This window comes from Mixophyes fleayi, chromosome 2 (genome assembly GCF_038048845.1).
Source record: "Mixophyes fleayi isolate aMixFle1 chromosome 2, aMixFle1.hap1, whole genome shotgun sequence".
Taxonomy (NCBI): domain Eukaryota; kingdom Metazoa; phylum Chordata; class Amphibia; order Anura; family Limnodynastidae; genus Mixophyes; species Mixophyes fleayi.
This window is the reverse complement of record NC_134403.1, coordinates 18,100,474-18,122,291: the sequence shown is the minus strand read 5'-3', so window position 1 is coordinate 18,122,291 and position 21,818 is coordinate 18,100,474. Positions and strand designations below refer to the sequence as shown.

At 41.7% G+C, this 21,818-nt stretch overlaps 1 protein-coding gene across 1 annotated transcript; it reads right to left on the bottom strand.

Annotated features, from left to right (window-relative positions):
- Positions 1 to 880: 880 nt before the first annotated feature.
- On the bottom strand, positions 881 to 20,872 carry TSKU (tsukushi, small leucine rich proteoglycan). The gene is made up of 2 exons (XM_075198589.1): positions 20,574 to 20,872; positions 881 to 2,244 (listed from the first exon to the last, which is right to left on the bottom strand). The coding sequence occupies exon 2, from the start codon at positions 2,234 to 2,236 to the stop codon at positions 1,181 to 1,183; it is 1,056 nt and encodes a 351-aa protein (XP_075054690.1). The 5' UTR covers positions 2,237 to 2,244; positions 20,574 to 20,872; the 3' UTR covers positions 881 to 1,180.
- Positions 20,873 to 21,818: the final 946 nt, after the last annotated feature.

The window sequence follows — 21,818 nt, the reverse complement described above, 5'->3', positions numbered from 1 at the left end:
ACTCCACTCTGAGCCACACTCGCTCCTCTTGTTTCAGCTGTGCCCTCTTCTACTTAGAATGTAATCTCTCTAATGAGCAGGGACCGCTATACCCTTTGTTTTCCCGTCTGCCTTTTATGTCCCTGCTTTATGTAGGGACATGTTTTACCTACTGTATGGTGCTTCGGAGCACTGTGGCGCCTTACAAATCTATGATAATAAATAGGAGTGCTGGGTTCACGACCACCACCAATGTAGGGTCTGCACTATTGAGCCCATAGCCACCTTGGGTGTGTGTATTACAAATCTATATGAACAGACACTACCGCCTGTAGCAATGGCTAGTTTAAAAACAAAGGTCATTGTCTTGTATGTAACCACTTCACTGAAGCAGATTTCATAGTCTTCAACAAGAGCCATGTTAGTAAATTAACGTCAACTTTCACTAGAAATACATATATTATATTATTGTTAGTGTTTGGGATGTTTCCCCCCCCCAACTGTTTGAGACTTGGAATTACCGAGCAGCATACCATTATATAAAATTACACACACAAAAATGTAGAGGAACACTGCAACCTGAACCCTGCTCTTTCCTTTGCTTCAGGAGATGCAGCTTTAAACACAGGTGGTCGGATTTTGATCAAGAACGTTGGGAGAACTTTGGTGGGGCGGGCTTCCGGTACAAAGGTGTTGGCATATAACTGTAAGCGACTCACCTGCTTTCAACCAATACTCTTAAAAGAAATTCTCCATTTTAAAAAGGTGGGCTACAACTTTCCCTTCAGATATAAAACAACAACTTGATGAATCAAATTTTTTCCACAAGCTAATGTGAAAAATATTTGTATACAATTACACTTATGAGCAAATACACCAATAGACTAAACTTTTTTTTTTTTTTTTAAAAAAACTTCCTTTTATTTAGGCATAGCAAATAAAAATTAAACATATGAAAAAAGTATTTACTTATCGATCAGAAATGGACATTGGTCCAAAAGCAGATTGGTATGAAATTTGTTACTTCGCAAATCTGTACAAAAATCCGTATCCGTTACAGAGAGAAAAGTCTTAAGTAAAATTGCTCATAAAATTTTTTATAAATAAATTATTGACAAATTGTTTTTTTGTTTCAAAAAACAAAAAAAACCAAAAAGGCACGTAAACTCCCAAGGCAGCATTTTGTCCATGAGACTGGCAACTACAACACATCTTCCGCTGATACAGCGCCTAGATTATTGCGACAAACCAAGACCTCCCTTCGGACCAGTCCGTCTTTTAGATGAAACTGGCTTTCCTTCATAGTCTTGATACAATGAATGTCCTTTCCCCAGGTAATGCTTTTCATAGCTGGTAGATACTGGAGCGTATCCTTGGGCAACGATGCCACACCTGAATTTAACAGGTTGACCTCTTGTAAGGAGTTTAATCCAAAGAATACATCTTTACTAAGCATTTTTAGGTTGGGGTTGTTCGAAAAATCAAGAACTTGGAGAGACGATAACTCTTTAAAACTGCGTGGAGCAATCTCTCTTAAATCCTCCATGTTCGTAAGAGATAGATGTGTTAAGCCTGTAAGTCCCAGAAAGTTATGCTCCTCAATTTTAGAAATTGGGTTTTTATCCAAGTTAAGGTAACGTAATGGAATCCCATGAAGATTTTGGACGGAGCGTATTTTATTTCCCGACAGATTCAAACTCCGAATGTTAGGAAGAGGACCATCAGAACCTCTTGATATAGAGCCGATCAAATTATTTGAAAGGTCAATGTTTATGGCTTTTCCATTACTTTTGGAGGCAAATGCACTGACCTTAATGTCCAGTAAGTTGTTAAAACTCAGGTCAAGGTCTACCAGAGGCGAGTAAAAGAAGCTATGATCTGGGAGAGCTTCCAGCCGGTTGTGGCTCAGATCTAAAGACTCCAAGTATCGAAGTTTGGAGAACGTGGTAGAAGAGATTTTCACAATCTGGTTATAACTTAAGTCAAGGTTGATGAGTGTGGTATAACCAGGCCCGGACAACACAGACTCGTTGACATTTTCCAACTTGTTTGAAGATAGGTCCAGGTAAGAGGTATCCAGTGGAAGAGAAACAGGAACGATGTGGGAACCCACCCCACTGCAGTCCACTTTGGTCAAACTGAAGCTGTCAAACAATCCAAAAGATTCGACTTCGCAGGAACATCCCGGGAAGCAAGGCTTGCTAGCAGCAACAATGCTGGTGAGAAGTAGAACGCCGTACCAAGGAAAGGGTTCCATGGTTACACCTAAGGAAAAACAAAAACAGAAAAACCCAGTTAAAAAAAAATGTAACGCTCACATTTTCTTCTAGTTTATACTATTATGACATTTAAAATTACCAATTTAAGCCCAATATTTCATCTTTGGTTAAGACTATCCAGCAAAAGTAAAAACAATAATTCCATGCTAATTTCTGGGAAACACGAAGACTCCAAGCAGTCTCTCGTATCACTATGAAAATATTTCACTTTGAACAGATTGCAGTTTACAATTCTGGCTTTCAATAAGTGTGTAGCACTAAATACATATATACACACACACACACACACACACACACACACACACACACATACACACCAAAAACACTGAGCATCATGTTGTGTCAACAACGTACGGTCAACGCATTTGGCAATTTGTTGATCATCCTTAAGATGAACGGTAGTAAATTTTTTTGCTACTGTACAAAACAAAATGGACTGTAACAAACTGCTGAAAATTCTACACTGGAGCAACTGTACACATTTATGTTATATTGGAATACCGCTAGCTTACAAAGAGATGGCATGGTGCGCATTTATGGTGAAAAGACTTGTTCTACTTTTATGCAACACACAAACAGGACACAGAAATGCTTACAACGCATTTCACAAAGCCACTTTACCCTCCTAGATAATCATGTTATTTTTATAGCTGCAGTAGGCCAACGTTGTTTTAAAAAAGGATCACTATACCTAAACTACAAGTAGCTTTACACAAAAAAAAGTTACTAGTAGCATATACAAAACCATTTTAAAAGTTGAGAGCATCTTAAAATGAATGCCGACTGGATAATTGGGGAGGCCATTGCCCATTAGACTTTCCAGCCTAATTCTATACCTCCCAACTATCCCAATCTGGGCAGGACAGTCCTGCTGGTCAGCACCCTTGTCCCGAGTGACCGAAATCTGGCAAGTATGTCCTTGGTCACTATAGTGCATGTGGCAAGTAAAAGGTCTTCATAGGGGAGAAGTTAGGGGCAGAGAGCCTTTCTGAAGCACTAGGCACTACCCCTGTGGACGCATGTGGTATGTCCCCAGTGTTGCGTGGCTACAACCCTTTTTGAATGCAAAGGTGTATGCTAAATACATTAAAGGACAATGCAGGTGAGCCTTTCTGGCCTCACATAGCTGATAAGAGTACAATAACTTGCAGTGAGGTAGATCACTAGTTTACATATAGAGCATCAGAAATAGTAGCTCATGATGTGATAAGTAATCTTACATAAACACTTGACAAGAATAAAATAAGTCTTCTACATTTTGGGTGCCCTTCACTTTGTGGCCCTGACGTTAAATGGAAAAATAAAAACCATGTGCTCCAATATGGGATAATACCCCCTCTAATGCAAAACAGTCACATTTAAGAGCACCCAGAGAGTTGGGACAATGAAGCCTTGCGCTTTAGATTGCAGAACTCATTGTCGATTTACGATACCCTAATCGCACTAGAGGTGCATCATCCATTATAACACACTACATGAACAGCTTCTTCCATTTGTCAAGCGATAACTTAAGAAGCCGTCAGATACTGGGGTATGCAGGCTTCACTCAGCAAGGGAAGATCTTAAGTGTAACTGAGGATGAAGTTACCCCCATTTCCTCCCAACTTCTTCCCTCCTTCTCCCCTGCTGCATGCTTGCCTCTAGCTCACTTCTTCATTCGGTCTCTCTCCTGGCACATTTCCACCCTCCTTGAAACACGCACTCATCTCTCTAACCCTAAAGAAACTTTCTCTTGACCCAGCTTCTCTCCCCAACCAATGTCCTATTTCTCTCTAATTTTTTGCCTCCAAAGTATTTGAGTGACTTGTGTACATCCAAAAATTTTTAATCGATTCTCCCATCATCTACTGCAAACTCCTCACTCATCTACCTTCACTTTCAGATGTTCAAATGCTGCTGAAAAACTGTTCTTTCCACCATCCCATCACTCTTAAATACCTGCATTGGCCTTCAGAATGCAATGCAAACCACTTACCTTCACCTACTACACCACCCCTTCTTACATTTCAAACCTCATCTCAAAATACTCTCCCTCATGCACTCTTAGATCTACCTCTGACCTGTGTATCCGATAGCCACCTCTAACTCCCACCTACAAGACTTCTCACGTGCTGCTTCAGACTTATAGAATTCTCTACTACACCGATAAGACTCCAAAAGCCTTCAAATATTTAAAGGCTCACTGAAAGCCCATCTGTTTTAGAGTTCACCTTTCTCCCACCTATATGAATATGGTACACCCCACTACTGTCCCAATTCTCAATCTCTTGGCCACACTCGCTCATCTCTGTTGTCAGCCCTTTCATGAGCAGGTGCCTTCCCCATCATTTATTTTCATGTCTGTATTTATTTTGTCCACCTTGTATGTCCCTATTTTATGCAGGTCTTGTTTTCCCCACTGTCCACCGCTGCGGAGCACTGTGGTACCATAACAATAATGATGATAAAATAAAGTGTGGCATGGCAAGCAGACACGTCCTTTCCTTGTACTAGATCGCTCAACGGCTTATTGTGTTCATTAACAAAAGTATACTGTTAAATAAAGCTTGTTTGGAAAAGCATTTTTATCAGTATTTGCATGTCAAGTCTTGATGGTGTAGATATGACGTAACAATGAGCCAGGAACACACAGCTTTAGCCAAGACACACACACTTTATAGATATCAATCCCTACAATCTCTTCATTTGCCTCTGATGTGTTTAAGTGTACGGTCTCCTCGTGTTTGTGTGGGTTTCCTCCGGGTGCCCCGATTTCCTCCCACACTTCAAAGTCATACTGGTAGGTTAATTGGCTTTTGTCAAAATTAACCCTAGTGTACGCGTGTGCTCACATGGTAGAGAATATAGAACGTAAGCTCTAATGCACCAGGGACCGATGTCAATGATTAAATACAAGTTAACCCGTGCATGATACTCATGCATTCTAGTCAAATCAAGCTACTTAAGGTGTTAAAAAGGTTCTTGTCATCTTCATCGCCACATACACACGCCGCTAGGCTTTTGTATATTAGATAATGCTAAGAATTTAGTAGGTCAGTGTAGTATATAACTCCGCCCAGCAGGTGGCGCTGCAGCTTGAGCACTCTGTCACCCGGTAGTTTTTTTCCACACACACTAACACACGCCGCTAGGCTTTTATATATTAGATATTCTCTGCAGTGCACTGCGCAATATGTAGACGTTGTATAAATAACTGCTAAGTAACTAATACTCGTCATCAACAAAGACCCTCTAGACCAGTGGTTCCCAAACTGTGCACCTAGGCTCCCTTGGGGTGCCTCAGCGATCTCACAGGGGTGCCTTGGCCAGGGCCAGTGGTAAGCAAGGCGGGGGACTACTTGGTAATTATTTTGGCTTAGGGTTGACTTGAAAAAATTATGAAGATCCTAGGGGTGCCTTGAACTGAAAAAAATTTGGGATCCACTGCTCTAGACTGTAAGCAGTCATGAGAACAGTCCTCTCTCCTAACGTTTTCTTTACATAATTATGTAATCTTGTGGGTTACAAATTTGTATCCATATAATTTTATCACTTTTGTATTTGTCATATGTTCTAAACCCCTATGACTGCCACGGTGGAACCATTGTGGCAGCTTACAAATAAAATTTACTATTATTATTGAAGATTATAATAAACGGTCACCAAAAACACAGACACACGTAAACAAGCCACGAGAAATATTCCAAACAAAGTATGGCATCCCAAAAATTCAGACACGGTTAAAGGTTCGTCTAACGTGTTAAATCAGTCTACAGTAGTGTGGCCTATAGGCGGCTTTTCTAGAACCACAATAAACCATCTCATGGGTGTCAAATCATCAACAAGTTTCTTAAATCATAGATAACTTTCTGCTCAGATGAGCAAGCTTTAATACGCCTCTGGGGAATCTAGTTCTGACCTTAAATTAAAGTGCGCGGTGTTTAGATAAAGGCTCGATTTCCTGACAGGTCGCTGGAGACTGAGGTGCTAATGGATGTCAAAACTGGTCTAGACAGGATTCCACATCTACCAATTGTAGATCATCCTGCGAGATTACCCCTGGCGATATCCTCGAAAGACAACCCAAAGAATGTTCAGACAATTTGAAGAATGTTTAGAACTTTTCTGGATCAAATGTGCACATTTGCAGAGGTCACACACACATAAAACCTCAATACACCTGGAGTGCAGAAATAAAACTGGGGAATTGGAATATAAAATCTAAGTGAATGTTGAATCTCAACATTTTTCAGGTAGGGAACCAAAAATAAAAGTTGGATATTGGTGGACAGTCCTTGAGGATGTGTCATCCCTAGAAAACCTTTTAAAAACAGTAGAAAGGAAACGAAACCAGTAGTTACAGCAGGCTGAGACTATCTGCAGTCTTTCGGCTATGGTAGAACGATAAAACCCAGCATGCCTAGCCAGTAGGTTTACAACACTTGGAAATCAGCACCTTCTAGTTACCTCCACATCAGAGATTCTTTTTTGGGGGGAAGATGCCAAGTGTGGTATTCACGGAATATCCACCAAGACTCCTCATGGCTGGATTCCTACCGCAATTGCGGGTGACGTTCGCAGCGAGATGTCCGCATGCCACATCACCATCAATTGAATTCCACCCTAGGATTGGTTTTGTCATCAACATTAGATATTCTGTTTGACTTTAGCAAGTGTCTAGTTCTATCTTGAACAGAAATATGGACATTATTAACATGTATTAAAGCATAATTGTACCCAAAACTAGGTTATACAAGTTAAGGCTTATCTGCCTCTAATGCTCCAGACCAGGAAATCTTCCCTTCTGCTCTGGTGGGATTTCTCAGACTACTAGTGGGGTTGTCAAAGCCCATCCCCTTTCAGCAGAGTGAGAAGCTCACCAAGGAGTGGCTTTGACAACTCTGTTATCGGTTTGAAGATAATGCGCCTGCGCAGGAGAAAGGGCGGTCTGCTCAGGACCGGTAGAATAGAGCAGAACCTGTCGTTTTTTGTGGAAATGCAGGTAACGGAAATTTCCATGTTTAACTTATTGCAAGAAATCCCACCACAAACCCCCCCAAAAAAAGCAACAACATTCTTGTTTTTGGTTGGAATTATTCTGTAAAGGCAGAGTAATGGTTAACAACACTGTAGGCTATCTAAAAGCATTTCCTTTGTGCCTCCATCGTGTTTACTGAAAACATATGGCCTGTCACGTAGGAAGACATTTGATAAAATGGTAACTTGCCGAATCAATAAACCTATTTATTCTCTTTTTTCCGCAGCCTAAACTTGTGCCACAAGAGACAACAAAGGAATTCATCACCCATTTGTCTGACACCTCTGGTAAAAGGAGAAAAATCAGCATTCAAATTTCAATTATTTGGTAGATAACCAAATACAATTGCAGGTCACTTACAAAAAAAACTGTGTATTAAAAACATTTTTTGTTATTTTCCCTCTTAAAGACATAAAAGACAGCTACAACTTTTTCTGTCCAAGTTGTAAAGAAAACAATGTCATGTTACTGCAGCAAAGCCTTCTGGGAGAACATGTGCGGCCAATTAGTGCACAGCCAGCAGCACTAGCTAACCAAATGCTCTGGTGTTATTGCATGTATGCTGTTTAGACAGGTTGTTGTGTTTGCTGGTACATTCTAATGTGATCATTTTAAGAGGAAGTGTGAACAGTTAATTTTGTGCACTTTTTATTGGCTCGTTGATCATATGTTGCCAGTTTAATAGCAGCCATGACTGACGAGAATGACACCTGTGGTCTCGGGTGGGATGCCCATTAGGCATGTGAGACAGCCGTTCACATGTTTGGGTGATCCTACGGGAACCAGCTTAGCGGAGGAAGACTTGGACAAATCAGGAAGTCTATTTAATTAGCAAGAAGCGTTTGTCTCAATAGGATTCCTCTCTGGATACCTGATAACACATTGTGCACTCTGTCTATAGCAGCCACTAGGAAACTGAGAATATGCAGTACTCGAACGCATGGAATCAAAGGTTCACACAGATTAGAAGATCTGACTTCCATTTTTATAGACACTTCTTATTTCGTTACAATTTGGAATGCTGGTGGCTTTGGGAGTATTCCGATTGGCTGAAGGAAGGTCTAGATCTGCTAAGCTAGATCACATGGATCTTAAGGTCTAGTCTCAATAGAAACATACGTTGACTGTATTCATCTATCTAAATATTCATCTATCTATCTATATATATATATATATATATTTACACACACTGTTTGTACATTGGCTCCGTGGAATTAGTTGCGCTATATAAATAACCGATGATGAAAACACAGAAGGAAGCTGGGGAGTAAAGGTAATTTATAGACAGTAAGTTATAGATTTATTTAGGAAGAGCTGCTGTAGGAACACATTTAGTTTGAAGACATCAAAAAAGTGGAAAAATCACTTAAAAAAAAAATTATATATGTTTTAATCAATCGATTTTTTGCTTCCTCACCTAGTATCACAAGATGTAAAACAGAAGGAATTTGGCCATGAGCCGAGGGCAGCACAGCTGTGTGATATTATACACGTGAAGCGGGGGTCACACACGGTGCAGCATGCAGATGAGGAGCTGTACAGACTAGTCCTGGTGCGGGAGGTGTCGTCGTCCGTGCACTAAACACAACTTAACACAAAGGAAGTTTTGCAGCCGACAGACCGGCAGACCCTTTTTTGCAGCCGACAGACCCTACAGAAGAACAAACGTTCTTCTGTAGGGCCTACAGCAGCAGAGACCAGGCTGAGAGTTTAGGAGGGGGGCACAATGTACCTGCACATCACCAATGCTCCAGCTCAGGTAACAGGCACTTTATAAACAGCTTCTATTATCACAGTGATCAGAACAGGTTTATTTCCCAGAATACCAAAACACTAGTTCTGCAGACAGAGCTTAAACCACTGGCTCCATGCAAAATCCAGCTCAAAGACAAATACTGTAGCAAAAATATATAAAACAACCCGATCCCCCCAAAAAACAGACATAACCATCAACCAAATCAGTTCTGATAAGCTCCAGAAAGTTTGTGTTTTTTTGTTTGTTTTTTTAAATACAAGGGAAGCTTTATTCATTTATTTAGTGCTCCTTGAAATGAACTTAGTTTTTCTATGCAGTGTAATACAGCCTTACAGCCAGTAGGTGTCACATGTGCTACGAAACGGTTCTGTTCACACAGTTCTGTTTAAAATATAAAAGCAAACAAAATAACTGTGCATACATTAGGGTAACTTCTTTTGTATGGAGTGAAGCAAATTAAAAGTTCAGGCATGTACTCGCTACCGGCAGTCAAATAAAAGCTTCCCATTGTTATGCCCAGTTCCACATACTACAGAACCAGGGGGCGCTGACGAGCTACTTGCCCCTGGGGTCTCCACAAGTCTTCTGTGGCTCAGACCACTACACTGGTTATGTGTGTGCATTAAAGAGAACATGCAGCAAGTTGAAGCTTTCAGCAGTGTTAAGATTTCAGAATACTATGGAGAGTCCTACACCATAGAAATGAAGGAGGGTTTTATTCATTCAATCTGCATCTCTTACTTGAACATGGGTATTCTGTTTACTAGCCAAACAGATCAGCCGAATGGTCACCGCAGCGCAGATAACATCAGTGGATTAGTGAACTCCTGTTTTGGGAGGCAACACTTGTGCGATTGTGTCAGTGACAACAGTGGAAGGAGCAGGGTCCCCCAGCAGCACAGAGTATATCAGGAGATGAGTGATGTGTTAGTGAGGACAGGGCTGCATGTGACAGGGGCAGTGACATGATGTGAGGAGGGGAATGGATGCAGGAACCCACAGACTGAGAGTTATATAGTGGAAGGAGCAGGGTCCCCAGCAGCACAGAGTATATCAGGAGATGAGTGATGTGTTAGTGAGGACAGGGCTGCATGTGACAGGGGCAGTGACATGATGTGAGGAGAGGAATGGAGGCAGGAACCCACAGACTGAGAGTTATATAGCGGAAGGAGCAGGGTCCCCAACAGCACAATGTTGTGATGCGAGGCTGCCGTCACACTGATACAGGAAAACTATGGAGTTAAACATGTGCCTCTATATGAAACAGACTCCATACATCCTAAATCTAGCCTGCTGACCACCTCTGATATATGCAGCTCTTGGGGCCAAAAAAGAGGGGGGGGGGGGTGTCCAACACAATACACACAAACAGGGTAATCGCATTCAAAATGACGTTACAGCGTGTATGTAAAGAACACAAACATGAATCTAGTCAATAAGTCATTTTTATTTACTAGACGTCATGTGTTTTATTTACATTGTTTCCAAGGCGAGGGTGAGGATGTTTAAGGCGAGAACATGACAAGGCACGGCTGGTTAAAGTTCGGGCGGCAGTAATACATTAGCTGCTGTGTAGCACAGTCCAAACAGCGCAGATAACAATCAGGTCACTGTTGTTTTACAGTCCGGGAACAAAGACAAAGTGACATAAACTTCTTAAAGTGGTAAAAAGTCCCTTTGGTCTGTTGTATGGAGAGAACAAAAGCCCCCTGTGTGATCCCATGAAGGGGGGGGGGGTGTCTGCTGCCATGATCAGAATACCAATTATCTCCTCCTCTGTCACTGCCAGAGTCATCCATTTCCAAACAATAAGACAACGCAGCCATAGACATATTAGGGGGTATATTTACTGAACTGCGGGTTTGATAGAGTGTAGATGTTGCCCATAGCAACCAATCAGATTCTAACTGTCAATTTGTAGAATGCACTACATAATGACAGCTAGAATCTGGTTGCTATAGGCAACATCTACACTTTTTCAAACCCACAGTTTAGTAAATATACCCCTTAGGCTCTGGAAACCAGCACATGGAAATAAAAAGAATTTCCAGCTTTCTAGGAGGAAGGTTTTAAAATTCCCACTTTAATGAGTCAGTGGACACCCCTCCGCTGAGACCTGTCACAGGTACATCCGACAACAGGCGCCCCCTGCTAGCCGGCCTCTGTAATGATCTAGGACTTCTGAAGGATGGAGGGATCTGACCCAGGGATTGGAATGTCAGCTAGATCCTTGTTGGATAAATGCAGCACTCTTACAGTCAAGTTCTGGTTATCACTTATTGCCTCGAGTCCGATCCCTCGATCTCACAGATTATCGAGGTTGGCTGAACAATCCTGCCGAACTGAGCAGGGGACTAAAGCAATAGTGTAGGGCATGTCTGGCCAACCTGTGGCTCTCCAGGTGTTGGGAAACTACACGTCCCAGCATGCTCTTCAAGCTATTGGCTGACTATCTACCGGCAAAGCATGCTGGGGCTTGTAGTTTCCCCCAACAATATGGAGAGCCAGAGGTTGGCCAGGCCTGGTGTAGAGGACAGAAAGGTATACACCCCCAATAAAATAAAAATGTAAAACACAAACACACACACACAAAGGTGAAAGAATATGAAAGACTCTCAACAACAAACTGGTAATATACACACCAACTTCTACTGGCTCGACAACCTCAGCCTGTGCAGACTGGGAGCGGGTTCCCTCTCAAGGTAGGCAGTGCCTAGCTATGCTGGGAGTTGTAGTTCCACACCAGCTGCCTGCTGCCCACCTCTAACTCACAGAAAGGGAGTGGACGCACAACACAGTCTTGTATATTTAGGACACACAACAGCACTGAGGGAGGGTTGGCAGCAATGTACAGAGACAGAGATATAAGCAGTATGCAGGGGTTTACCAGGCTGTGGCACAGAACCTCTGCCATCTATTACTGAGCACAGAGACTCTCACAACGATTACTTAATGGACTGAGGCCACAACCTGTGAAGAGTCCAGGATTAGTGTGTGCAGTGTAAACAGCTCCTTCCTGCTGTCAGATTTATTTATTTGTTATAGACTGTAGCACTGATTAGATTTTTCTCTTTATCTTATTAAATGTGTTTTATCTCATCACTGAGAAGAGTAATGTGCAGCCCATTTGAAGGTTTAAAGGCCACCCACGAAGCCTTTGAAGTGTATCTGGTGCCCGATCACTGCTCTACACTGATCAGGATTCCCTTTTATAATGTGTGTCAAAGCTGCCCTTATAAAGCCACTGAACAGAGAGCTATGGGGGTAAGAAATGCTGGCGCCAATAATCATAAAGGGAAAAACAAAACAAGACCAAAAAAAATAAACACATTTTCAGGTCCTGCAAATTTACTGAAGGAAAAGGAAAAACACACTGCTTACAATCTTACTAAATAAGAGGCTTGAGCTGGACTAAACATATGTCCTTCTCACAGGAAGTGTGATGTATTAACCCTTCACCCCCCTGTCCCCTAGTAAACATTGGAAATAGTTTCACAAGTCGCCTTGCACCATAAAACGAGATTGTGCATGCTGAACAGGCCAATAAATAGCAGCAGCACTTAGTATTCCATCCCACACTCTCCCACCAGCAGAATGGACTCTGAGCCAAGGCTGGGAAGCCTGGAGACACTCAGGGATTGTGAGAACAGGACAAGATTCAACACGAGCAGTCACAGGAAGCCACTGGGAGAACAGACTGCAATACATTACTGCACGGCTCACTGTAAGAGGCGCTGAAAGGAAAAAACACACTTACAGCCGTTTTACACCAATATATTATATACACACAAACTTCTGAGAATTCTACTTTTTAGAACATAGGTCACACTTCCACTTTTGGTTGCTCCTGGAGGGGAGACCAGGTGACAAGTGTGAGGGGGCGCGTATGGTAACACTTTAGTGTCACCATAACCCCGCCCCCTGATGCAATTTGCGCCATTGCTTGACAGGGGTGGAGCCTCCTGGACATTTCGGGAGAGTAAGCATGTATGTGATAAGTGTAAGTGAGGTCAATGTATAAACTTCAGCAAGGGTCAGTTATAATAGGAGATTTCAGGGATCACACTGAACTTACAGTAGACAATGCATTATCCCAACAACGGCAGTGCAATATAATTTAAATACGAGCAAAGTACGGTCATTGCCTTGCGCGATGAGACTCCGCGGGATGTCAACCTAGTAGAACACCAATTAATTTTGCTCAATAAATGTGTATTATATTGCAAGGATCTCAATTATCGTCAGGGCCACTCACTTTGCTCAGTGTGATGCATGCAAAGGAAATAGCGCTATCCCTGTGTGGGGGAGGTGTAATCGCAGCGGTAGACTCTGCTACTCACCTACTGGAAGTGCGCCAGCTGACATATAAAGATGTGAAATATCATCTTAAGACAGATACTCCTTACTTAGAAGCTCACTGTATCCGTCATACAAGGGTTTCTAGGCCGCACATAAGTAAAACGACTCCTGGATACGAGAGCGCCACATAGCAGACAAAGATTCAGGAAAAATAAAAGCAAGAAATTCCACTGCGGTACGTAGTCTATACAACGGAAAGCAGAAAAATAATTGATTGAACTACAATAAATTTATTTATCAAGGGGGTTCTGCTACATCCCAGTCAAGAAAGTTGAATAGGATGTGAAAATATTAAACTTATAGCTGTCCGTAGAACAAACCACTTTTCACATTTAAGAACAAAAGATTGGATTAATTTAAAACCATACTTGCCAACTTTTCCTCGTTGGCTTCGGGGAGATTGCAGGGGAGGTGGGCGTGTGGAGGCGGGGCTTGACAAATCGCATAATTTTGGCCCTGCCCACTAAATGACTGTCACCATTTTGGCCAATTACAGCAGGGTGCAAGGCTAAGATGAAACAAAATTTGCATCATTAAGCCCCTCCCCATCTATTACAGGGGCGAGATCCAGGAGGTCGCCCTGCTCTCCCAGCAGGTCTCCCAGAAACGCGGGAGTTTCCCCGGACATTCCGGGAGAGCAGGCAACTATGCATTAAAGAAAAGCAGCTAATGAATCTCTAGAGACTGAAGTGTCTTTTACATTTCTGTCTCCATTACTGAAGTCATGTTGTCTTACCTGTCAGTCTTTGATTAAATCTTGGTCTCCGTGAAAATGGCCACCTCGATAGGCATCAATACATGGACATAGGACACAATTTCTGAACTGTGTCATCATGCCACAGATGGCGAAGCCAACCACGTCTTGTACTGGCTCAGCATCAGGGAGAATGCCAGACTCTTCAGGGAGTGAGGGAGATCACCCCTATTTCAGGAAGTCTCCCTGACATTCAGGGAGAGTTGGCAAGTATGTTTAAAACAAATATAAGAGCGAGCCATTACTTTACATATTATAACACTGTTCGACTTATTGCATGTTAAAACACCTTCGTCAAAGACCTTCAAACCACATACGATCAGATGGAGATGTCTGAATCGATCAAGAAGACAGTCAGATTTTTTTTTCTTTCCTTTTTTTTTTTTTACAATTCAATTAAAAAAACAAAGTTGGGTCTTGAGATCAGATTTTTTAATGTGCATGGTCAGCTTAAGGGAAAAGACTCCTCAAATGATTTGAGAGAAATCCCTTCCTTACAGCCAGGTCATCTTATTTCTGAAAGTGTCCCCGAGCAGATTGGGCCCTCATCTCGCACAGTGCAAGACGGACTTTCAGAATGGCCATCACAAATCAGTCACTAGCCCAGGGAAGCGACCAGACCGTGGCACCAGAGTTCCAGGAAGAGAGATTCAGACATAGGACACGGGTCTGTTTAAAATTTAAGAGAACTCATATGGTAGGAATTTGTGGATCTCTGTTGTGCTCCCAGGTCCCAGGACTATGAGAGACCAGCAAAAAAAACAAGTTTCAACTAATTTTGTATAGAATTTGTTGCATGAAAAATGAGAACACAAAGAACCAAAATTCAAAATTCACAGACCGGATATACATACAATTTCAGATTCTTTGTTCAGCTTTGTATGACGGAGAAAGTCTGTCTGCATTCTGCTCTTTATATTGAGGTTCCCTGAGCTGAACACCGCCACGGATCCTATCAATCCACTAGGAATTTGTGGCACTACAGAGGCAAAAGTTGCCTGGTGCTTTAAGGATACCTCCAGTTTGCGGCTATTGGTTCATCTCACACAACTGTCGTCTGCTGGGAACAGTTTCAAATAAACATCTAAAAACCTCCAATGTAAATGGTGTTGATATTTACTGTAATTTAATCAGGGAAAGGGTCTGACCTGCCAGCCAATCAGTTAACACGATTATAGAAGAGATCACATGTCTCCATAAACCCAACCAACATCACACATTCATTAGCAGTTATCAAAACAGACCCAGAGTCCCACCACATCCTCTTGTGGCTTCTGCATTTCAACAACTGTCTGAAAAGAGACAATCTAAAGCGAGAGTGACAGCTAGTTACCTTTTAACCTGTGCGTGACCACGAGGTCAAGGTGCTCATTGAGAAGTATAACCCAGCAGACAGCCCTTGGGACAAGGGCCTATCCCTAAATACTTTGCAAAACGTTGAACGTTCTACTATTACAAACCACATGCTTTAAAATCAGTAGCACGCTGCAGCGTATAATGCAATAGAAACTTGTAGAAATGTACCAGCTGTTTGCGGATAATAATCCCATATATACAAAGATCATCAATACTTATTTATATAGCGCCAGCAAATTTCATGGTGCTTTACAATTGGATAAATGTTTTATGGTGCTCAGATATTGAGTAGTCAGACTTTTGGCACTATATAGCAGACCCCATATTGGTCTAAACTGTGCAAATATTGACTATGTCATATTTATGTAAGACAACACTGCCACCAGAGGAGGATATTGTATAACAGATGTAGGTTAGTATACATGAGCCATTTAGAATTCTAATTATATAGGAGTGTAACATGCTATCCTACAACAGTTATAATTTACAGGAGTTTATATCATACTTGCCCGCTTAGTGGACCAAATCTCTGGGACAAGTACAGGGAGGCGTGAGGAGGCAATTTGTGTTCATTGCATATCGTCTAATCATGGTGGGATCCAAACGGACTCCAACTCCACCCCCCCCCCCCCCTCTCCCAAGTTCTGGAGTCTTCCAGTTATTCCTCAAGAGTAGGGAAGTAATGGTTATACATATACATATATTAACCCTTTAGTATTGACAGTTTTGTGTAATATGGAATAACATGCTGCATATTATAAGGATGTTATCAGTCAATAGGAGTTTTGTGCCGTGTATAAAACCTTGTACATAAACATGCTTTGAGGCTCTTTGGGCTCTATCACATTGAGAGGGTCTAGCACAGAAGAACTTTAGGTTGGGACAAGGGTTTGCTATAGATTCCTATGCAGAGATGGACACTGGTGTTTAAGGAGTGGGCCCATAAGGCATAACATACACAAAACCAGCGATAGCCCCAAACGTGGGTCTATTTGGATCCTTTATGTACTGATCATCACCAGGAAAGGATACTCCATTCCTATAACTTCTTATAGCACCTAGTCCAACCCAATACTGCTTAATAGGACCAGTACCCACACTAAATGTGGCAGCCATCTGTTATTGAAATAAGTGTTTGCATATTACTGGGCTTCGTTGCAGTTTAGGGAAGTCTAAACATTCCCCTTCTCTATGCGATGATGATGGCAAATGGAAAATGATTTGCAGCTGTTAACTTTATCGCTGCCTCCTGGTGGGAGAATACGCAAATTAAAAGTTTGTACGTTTCTTGTGTACTGGAGATTTAGGCAGACATGTATATAAAGCAAGTTTATTTGTTATTGAGGGGGAGGGGGAGGGGGAGGGGGGGGTCCCTCTCATGGTAGTCAGAGATCTCACATTGCCCCCCTATTCATGATAGTATGAGGGGAGGGGGGGGGGGGTATACAAGGGAACTATTGTCTTCTATTTACTCTGTTGCAACAATGTTGCTGCATTCTGCAGAACTGGTATCAGATTTGTTGCCAGAGTTATGTTTAAGTGTTACTTTTGAACTACAAGGCAGCAGAAAAAAGTAACATTTTCAAACTTGTCAATTGGAAGTTAGGATAAAAACAGAAAGGAATAACAAATCTTATTTAAACAAACTCTTCACTGTTCCATTTCCATCTAGCTTTATCCCTAATCAAATAAACTTTAACTAGTTGCCACCGCCCTAAACCCCGACAAATGACATCAGCGGATATAAGGGACACCGGCTTGTTATTTTTAGAAAGTAGACCATCAGGACCCATTTCAAACAAGTCAGCGCAGCAAGAGACTGAACAGATTACTCAAACATAGACCGTTTCCACAAGTTGTCACCATCCACATTGACATTAGCCTAGTGACAGATGACTTGGTATTTACAGATAAATGCATTTTATGTTCTGAAGTGTTCTCCACTAATGATCAAATCTGTGGTTTGCAAAACTGGGCAATCACATCCTGAACCAGTTGGAGAATTTCCCACCCTGGGGGGATATTTTAAATTTTTTTTATAAAGGAGGGGGGGGGGGGGGGGGTTTGAGTTGATGAGACCAATTCCCTGCTCTAGTTACAATGCTGAAGCCATAAACATTTAAAGGAATAACAAAGCAAAAGACAACTGCAACTTTTTATTTACACAGAAACCCTTGTTTGTTTTAAACAGAAAAGAATGACAACAATAAGGGTTTGACCACAAGTTGACGCCTGTTAAGAGCGTAGACAAATCCTTTTTATATTTGCCTCACTTTAAACAGAGCCTTCAAAGGGTGATCTCAAAATTACAATGTACTTAATTAGCTCTTCCATACAATTTCATTATATTGTACAGAGTATTAACACTTCTGGATGCTGCAGGCAAAGCGGACAGAAGTCCATGCTTGTCAAAGTGGGAGTGTGTACTTCTTTTTTCTGGATTTTGGACCATGAGCGTTAAAGTGGGTTCACCAGGTTTTGAGGAAGGGTCTTGAATGCATGATAATAAATGGCATGTGAATTAGCCATTTGAGAGCATAGCCCTAGGTTGAAATAAAGTTTCTGAACAGGACAACTAAAGGGTGTCTCCCCCCCCCCCACCCCTTCCCTCTCGCTTTGTGGCCTCTGCTATCCAGAACAGATGGAAGCCAGAATTTTTTGGGAATATTGCAATTCTGGAAAAATGCTCTAGGGATCACAGCTGTGCAAAGAGATTCGTGTTCCGTGTAATAAGTTAGGCGTGTATCAAATCTTACTGTTTAACCATGGAAAATATAATGAAGGGTGGCTATATGGATTAATGCAAGGAGTAAATTGTAAGGCTTTAATTGTGTCTGAGTGTTACAATGGTAGGCTGTAGCAGTTATCCATTTATCTGTACTGCAGGACCATTCTACGTACATATGGAGCAATAGGGTTCTCTTAAAGGTCAACTCCAACTTTAGTGTTAAGATTTGCTGTTAATTAAACAACTGGTTTTTATATTCAGGTATTGGGAGGAGGAAGGGGGCTTGTGGAGGATTTAGTGACCATTCCACTAAACAAGGAATTCTCCTTTAAAGTGTAATTTCCACCCAAATTGATAAACTCCGTTTGGGGTGAAATTCTATTAGTTATATATGAAAATCCAACAGACATGGCAGGTACCCCAACATTCCAGCAATGCCCTCCTCTGTTTTTCTTACAGGAAGCATGTTGTCAATCAAGCACACGCAGAATGCAGGATCCATAGGAGCATTACCAGACTAGGGGGTAAACGTATCAATCTGCGGGTTCTTCAACACCCGTGTGTTCAGCCTCTTCCGCGATTAAATTTCAAGCGGCACTGCATTGTAAAGGGAAGTTAACCCTTTACAATGCAGTGCCACTTGAAATTTAATCGCGGAAGAGGCTGAACACGCGGGTGTTGAAGAACCCGCAGATTGATACATTTACCCCTAGGTCAGACACTCGGGGGGACCCTCCGGATTGGGTGGAACACAAGTCCCCAGTTAAGTAATATCCTGCGATAATATATAGTTTATGAAACTCAACCCAAAAAGAAAAACCTCACTTTGGGGTAAAGTTATTCTTTAAGAGCTCCAGATGTTTTGGTACTAAATGTACCAAATACATCCAGCTTTGGCTGCTCTTGTAAAATATACAATTAGGAATCAGTCAGGGGTCTTTAATAGCTTTAACACGAGGAATGGACCTAGATTATACAAATGTACAGGGTGACAATTTTAATAAAGAAACAAAGTCCAATCCATATCCAGGGGCTGGGGGGGCATTATTTAAGAGTGCAAGTTCTTGTGAACAGGGCCCTCGCTATATCTTGTACCCCCATATCATAACAAACGCTTGTTTTATGAAACCTATAAACAGGGCCGTAACTAGGACTGTGCGACCGCCCAGGGCGCAACGTTGAAGGGGGGGGGGGCGCAATTTAGGAATATTTTAGGTTAATTTGGTTAAAATTGAGGGCTAAGGGGGCGGCATTTGACTTTCTCGCCCAGGGCGCTAGAATTCTAAGTTACGGCTCTGCCTATAAATATATTATCCTGACAAATAAAAAAGAGGTAATAACATGCAATGTTATACAAAGCATTAGCCAACTTTGAATTTAAAAAAATAAAATAAAAAAAAAATGTAACTGAAGTTAACTTTTTGCAGAACTGTCACAGGACCTCCGCTGGGCAGCTCTTGTGAGGCTGCAGGGCACAGAGCACAGGAGGAGGCTGCATGGTTTACAGATGCTGATCAAATTACTTGCAGCCGTGGCAATTTCAACTCTGCTCAAGAGATGGAACTGGGGAGAAACTAACCGCAAACCAATGACAAATCCCATTCACACATAGTCACATTGACCTCTTCATATGCCTACCATACACACATGCAGAAGCCACGGTCATGGGGCATTAACCCCACAAAACCCACGCTATAAATAACATGTGTGTTCTAGCAACACTCATTATATTCAAAACATTGCAACATTTTCTGAAACATTACCTAGCCTACTGTTAACTGTAAGCTCTTCAGATCAGATATCCATTATGTTGTATTAAAATAATTCCCCATGTCTTGGTTGAAGAATACATATGTTTGACTATGTTTTTACTAAAAAGAAATAATATTTTCCTACCAGTGGGATAACAGTATAGGTATAAACTTCAGAACAGCTAAAAACTAGAACACCACCAATCTTGTGATGGCAAAATACAACACAAAAGTAATTAGACAGAGAAAAAAAAAAAGAAAAAAACAGACCACACTAGTTTGATTGTTCATAGGGAGGACGCCCAGACTAGCCTGCTAAGCCCCCCTCACCCGCCCTGAAACTCATACAGAACCCCACCATGCAGAAACACCACCAGTCCCTGTCTTGCTAGACCCAGGAAAAGAACCCAATGGCTGACAATCCACAGGCCAGGCTGGGAGTATAAGGGTTAATGTATGGAGCATGCATTGAAGTTTGCAAAGCTGAGAGTCTGCATTTAGCATGTCCTCCTCCAGTAAAACCCAACATCCAGAGACCCAGGGAAGTTCATACCAAGACAGGGTGTCCCAAATCTGCCCCAGATGCCCCCTTACCTGTCGGAGCTCTGCTCTTAGATCCACGGGAGATGCAGGGTTAGCTGGGGAGTCTGTGACAATCCTCTCTCATCATGTGCAAAACCTTCCCTTCATTTATATCCACAGCAGCCTCGTCCTTCAAGCCCACCTTTGCCCCCTCTCCTGGAGTGGTGCCCTGTGGGTGGTGGTGGAATCAGCCCCGCATTCTCCTGCACACTAACACGAGTGAGAGCTGCACTCTGCTTGCACTGGGGGAGCGTCTGCAAAGAGCAGGAACACACACTCACAGCTATTCACTAAGGCACCGTCATGTGGGACCAATAGCTGTGTGTGGGATGAGATCTTACATGCTGCTCCTATTGGAAACAAACTCACAGAGCGCAAGTATTTAACCCATTCATGGCAAGTTGGATTTTTCTTTTTTTTTGTTAACCTTTTATCTGCTAGTATTTTTTTTTTTGTTGCACATTTTATTTTGCACATTGCCTGTAGCTTCAGTTTTACATTTCAAAAATGATTTGAGGAACGTGTTATTATGCAAGACAGCAACACATAATAAAACTGCCTATCTGGTGCACAATGCATTCAGGAGAATTATGCCCATTTTAGGAGCAGGGTATATTTAGCATTTGTTGCTCTATAAATGTTCAGAATGCCATATGGTGAGAAGTTAAGTTATTCATCACAGTGCACAGAAAAAAAAGCACCTTTGAGTGTATTAATGAAGCTTCCATATTTATTACTCATATGATGTAATATCTACAGACTTTGATATAAAAGGGCCGCCTAGTGGCTATCTTATCATGACAAATTGCATGGCTTTACCAAACAGTAACTTAAGAAGCATTTCTTGTGTATGGGAATACATTCATTTTACTAAACAAGTTTTATTGTTAAGTGAAGCCATCCTCTACAGACAATGGAGACAGTTCTTTTAATGGGCTGAATTAATATTCATGACAGTGCAGCCAATCAAATTACTGGAGACTAGCGAAGTCACCAAGGTAAGCCTGACCAGTCCTTGTTGTCACTAGTTCCTAGTGAATCCCACAAAATGGCTTCCTCCACTGTAGGCAGCTGTTAAAGGGAATATTTTCACAAAATGTTTTTCTTTCTTTACCATGTATGTGTCTTTGTTCATTAGAACCGACATGAAATGTACATTAACTTGGTGCAATTTAATAAAAATTCTTATACCGATAATCTTGTTGGGGTTTCTCTTTATTTCAAACAAAACTAATACAAATGGGGAAACTCAAGCAA

Bases quoted from the DNA above. Each gene is read 5' to 3' on its own strand.
- TSKU (XM_075198589.1), bottom strand. From the start codon at position 2,236: ATGGAACCCTTTCCTTGGTACGGCGTTCTACTTCTCACCAGCATTGTT.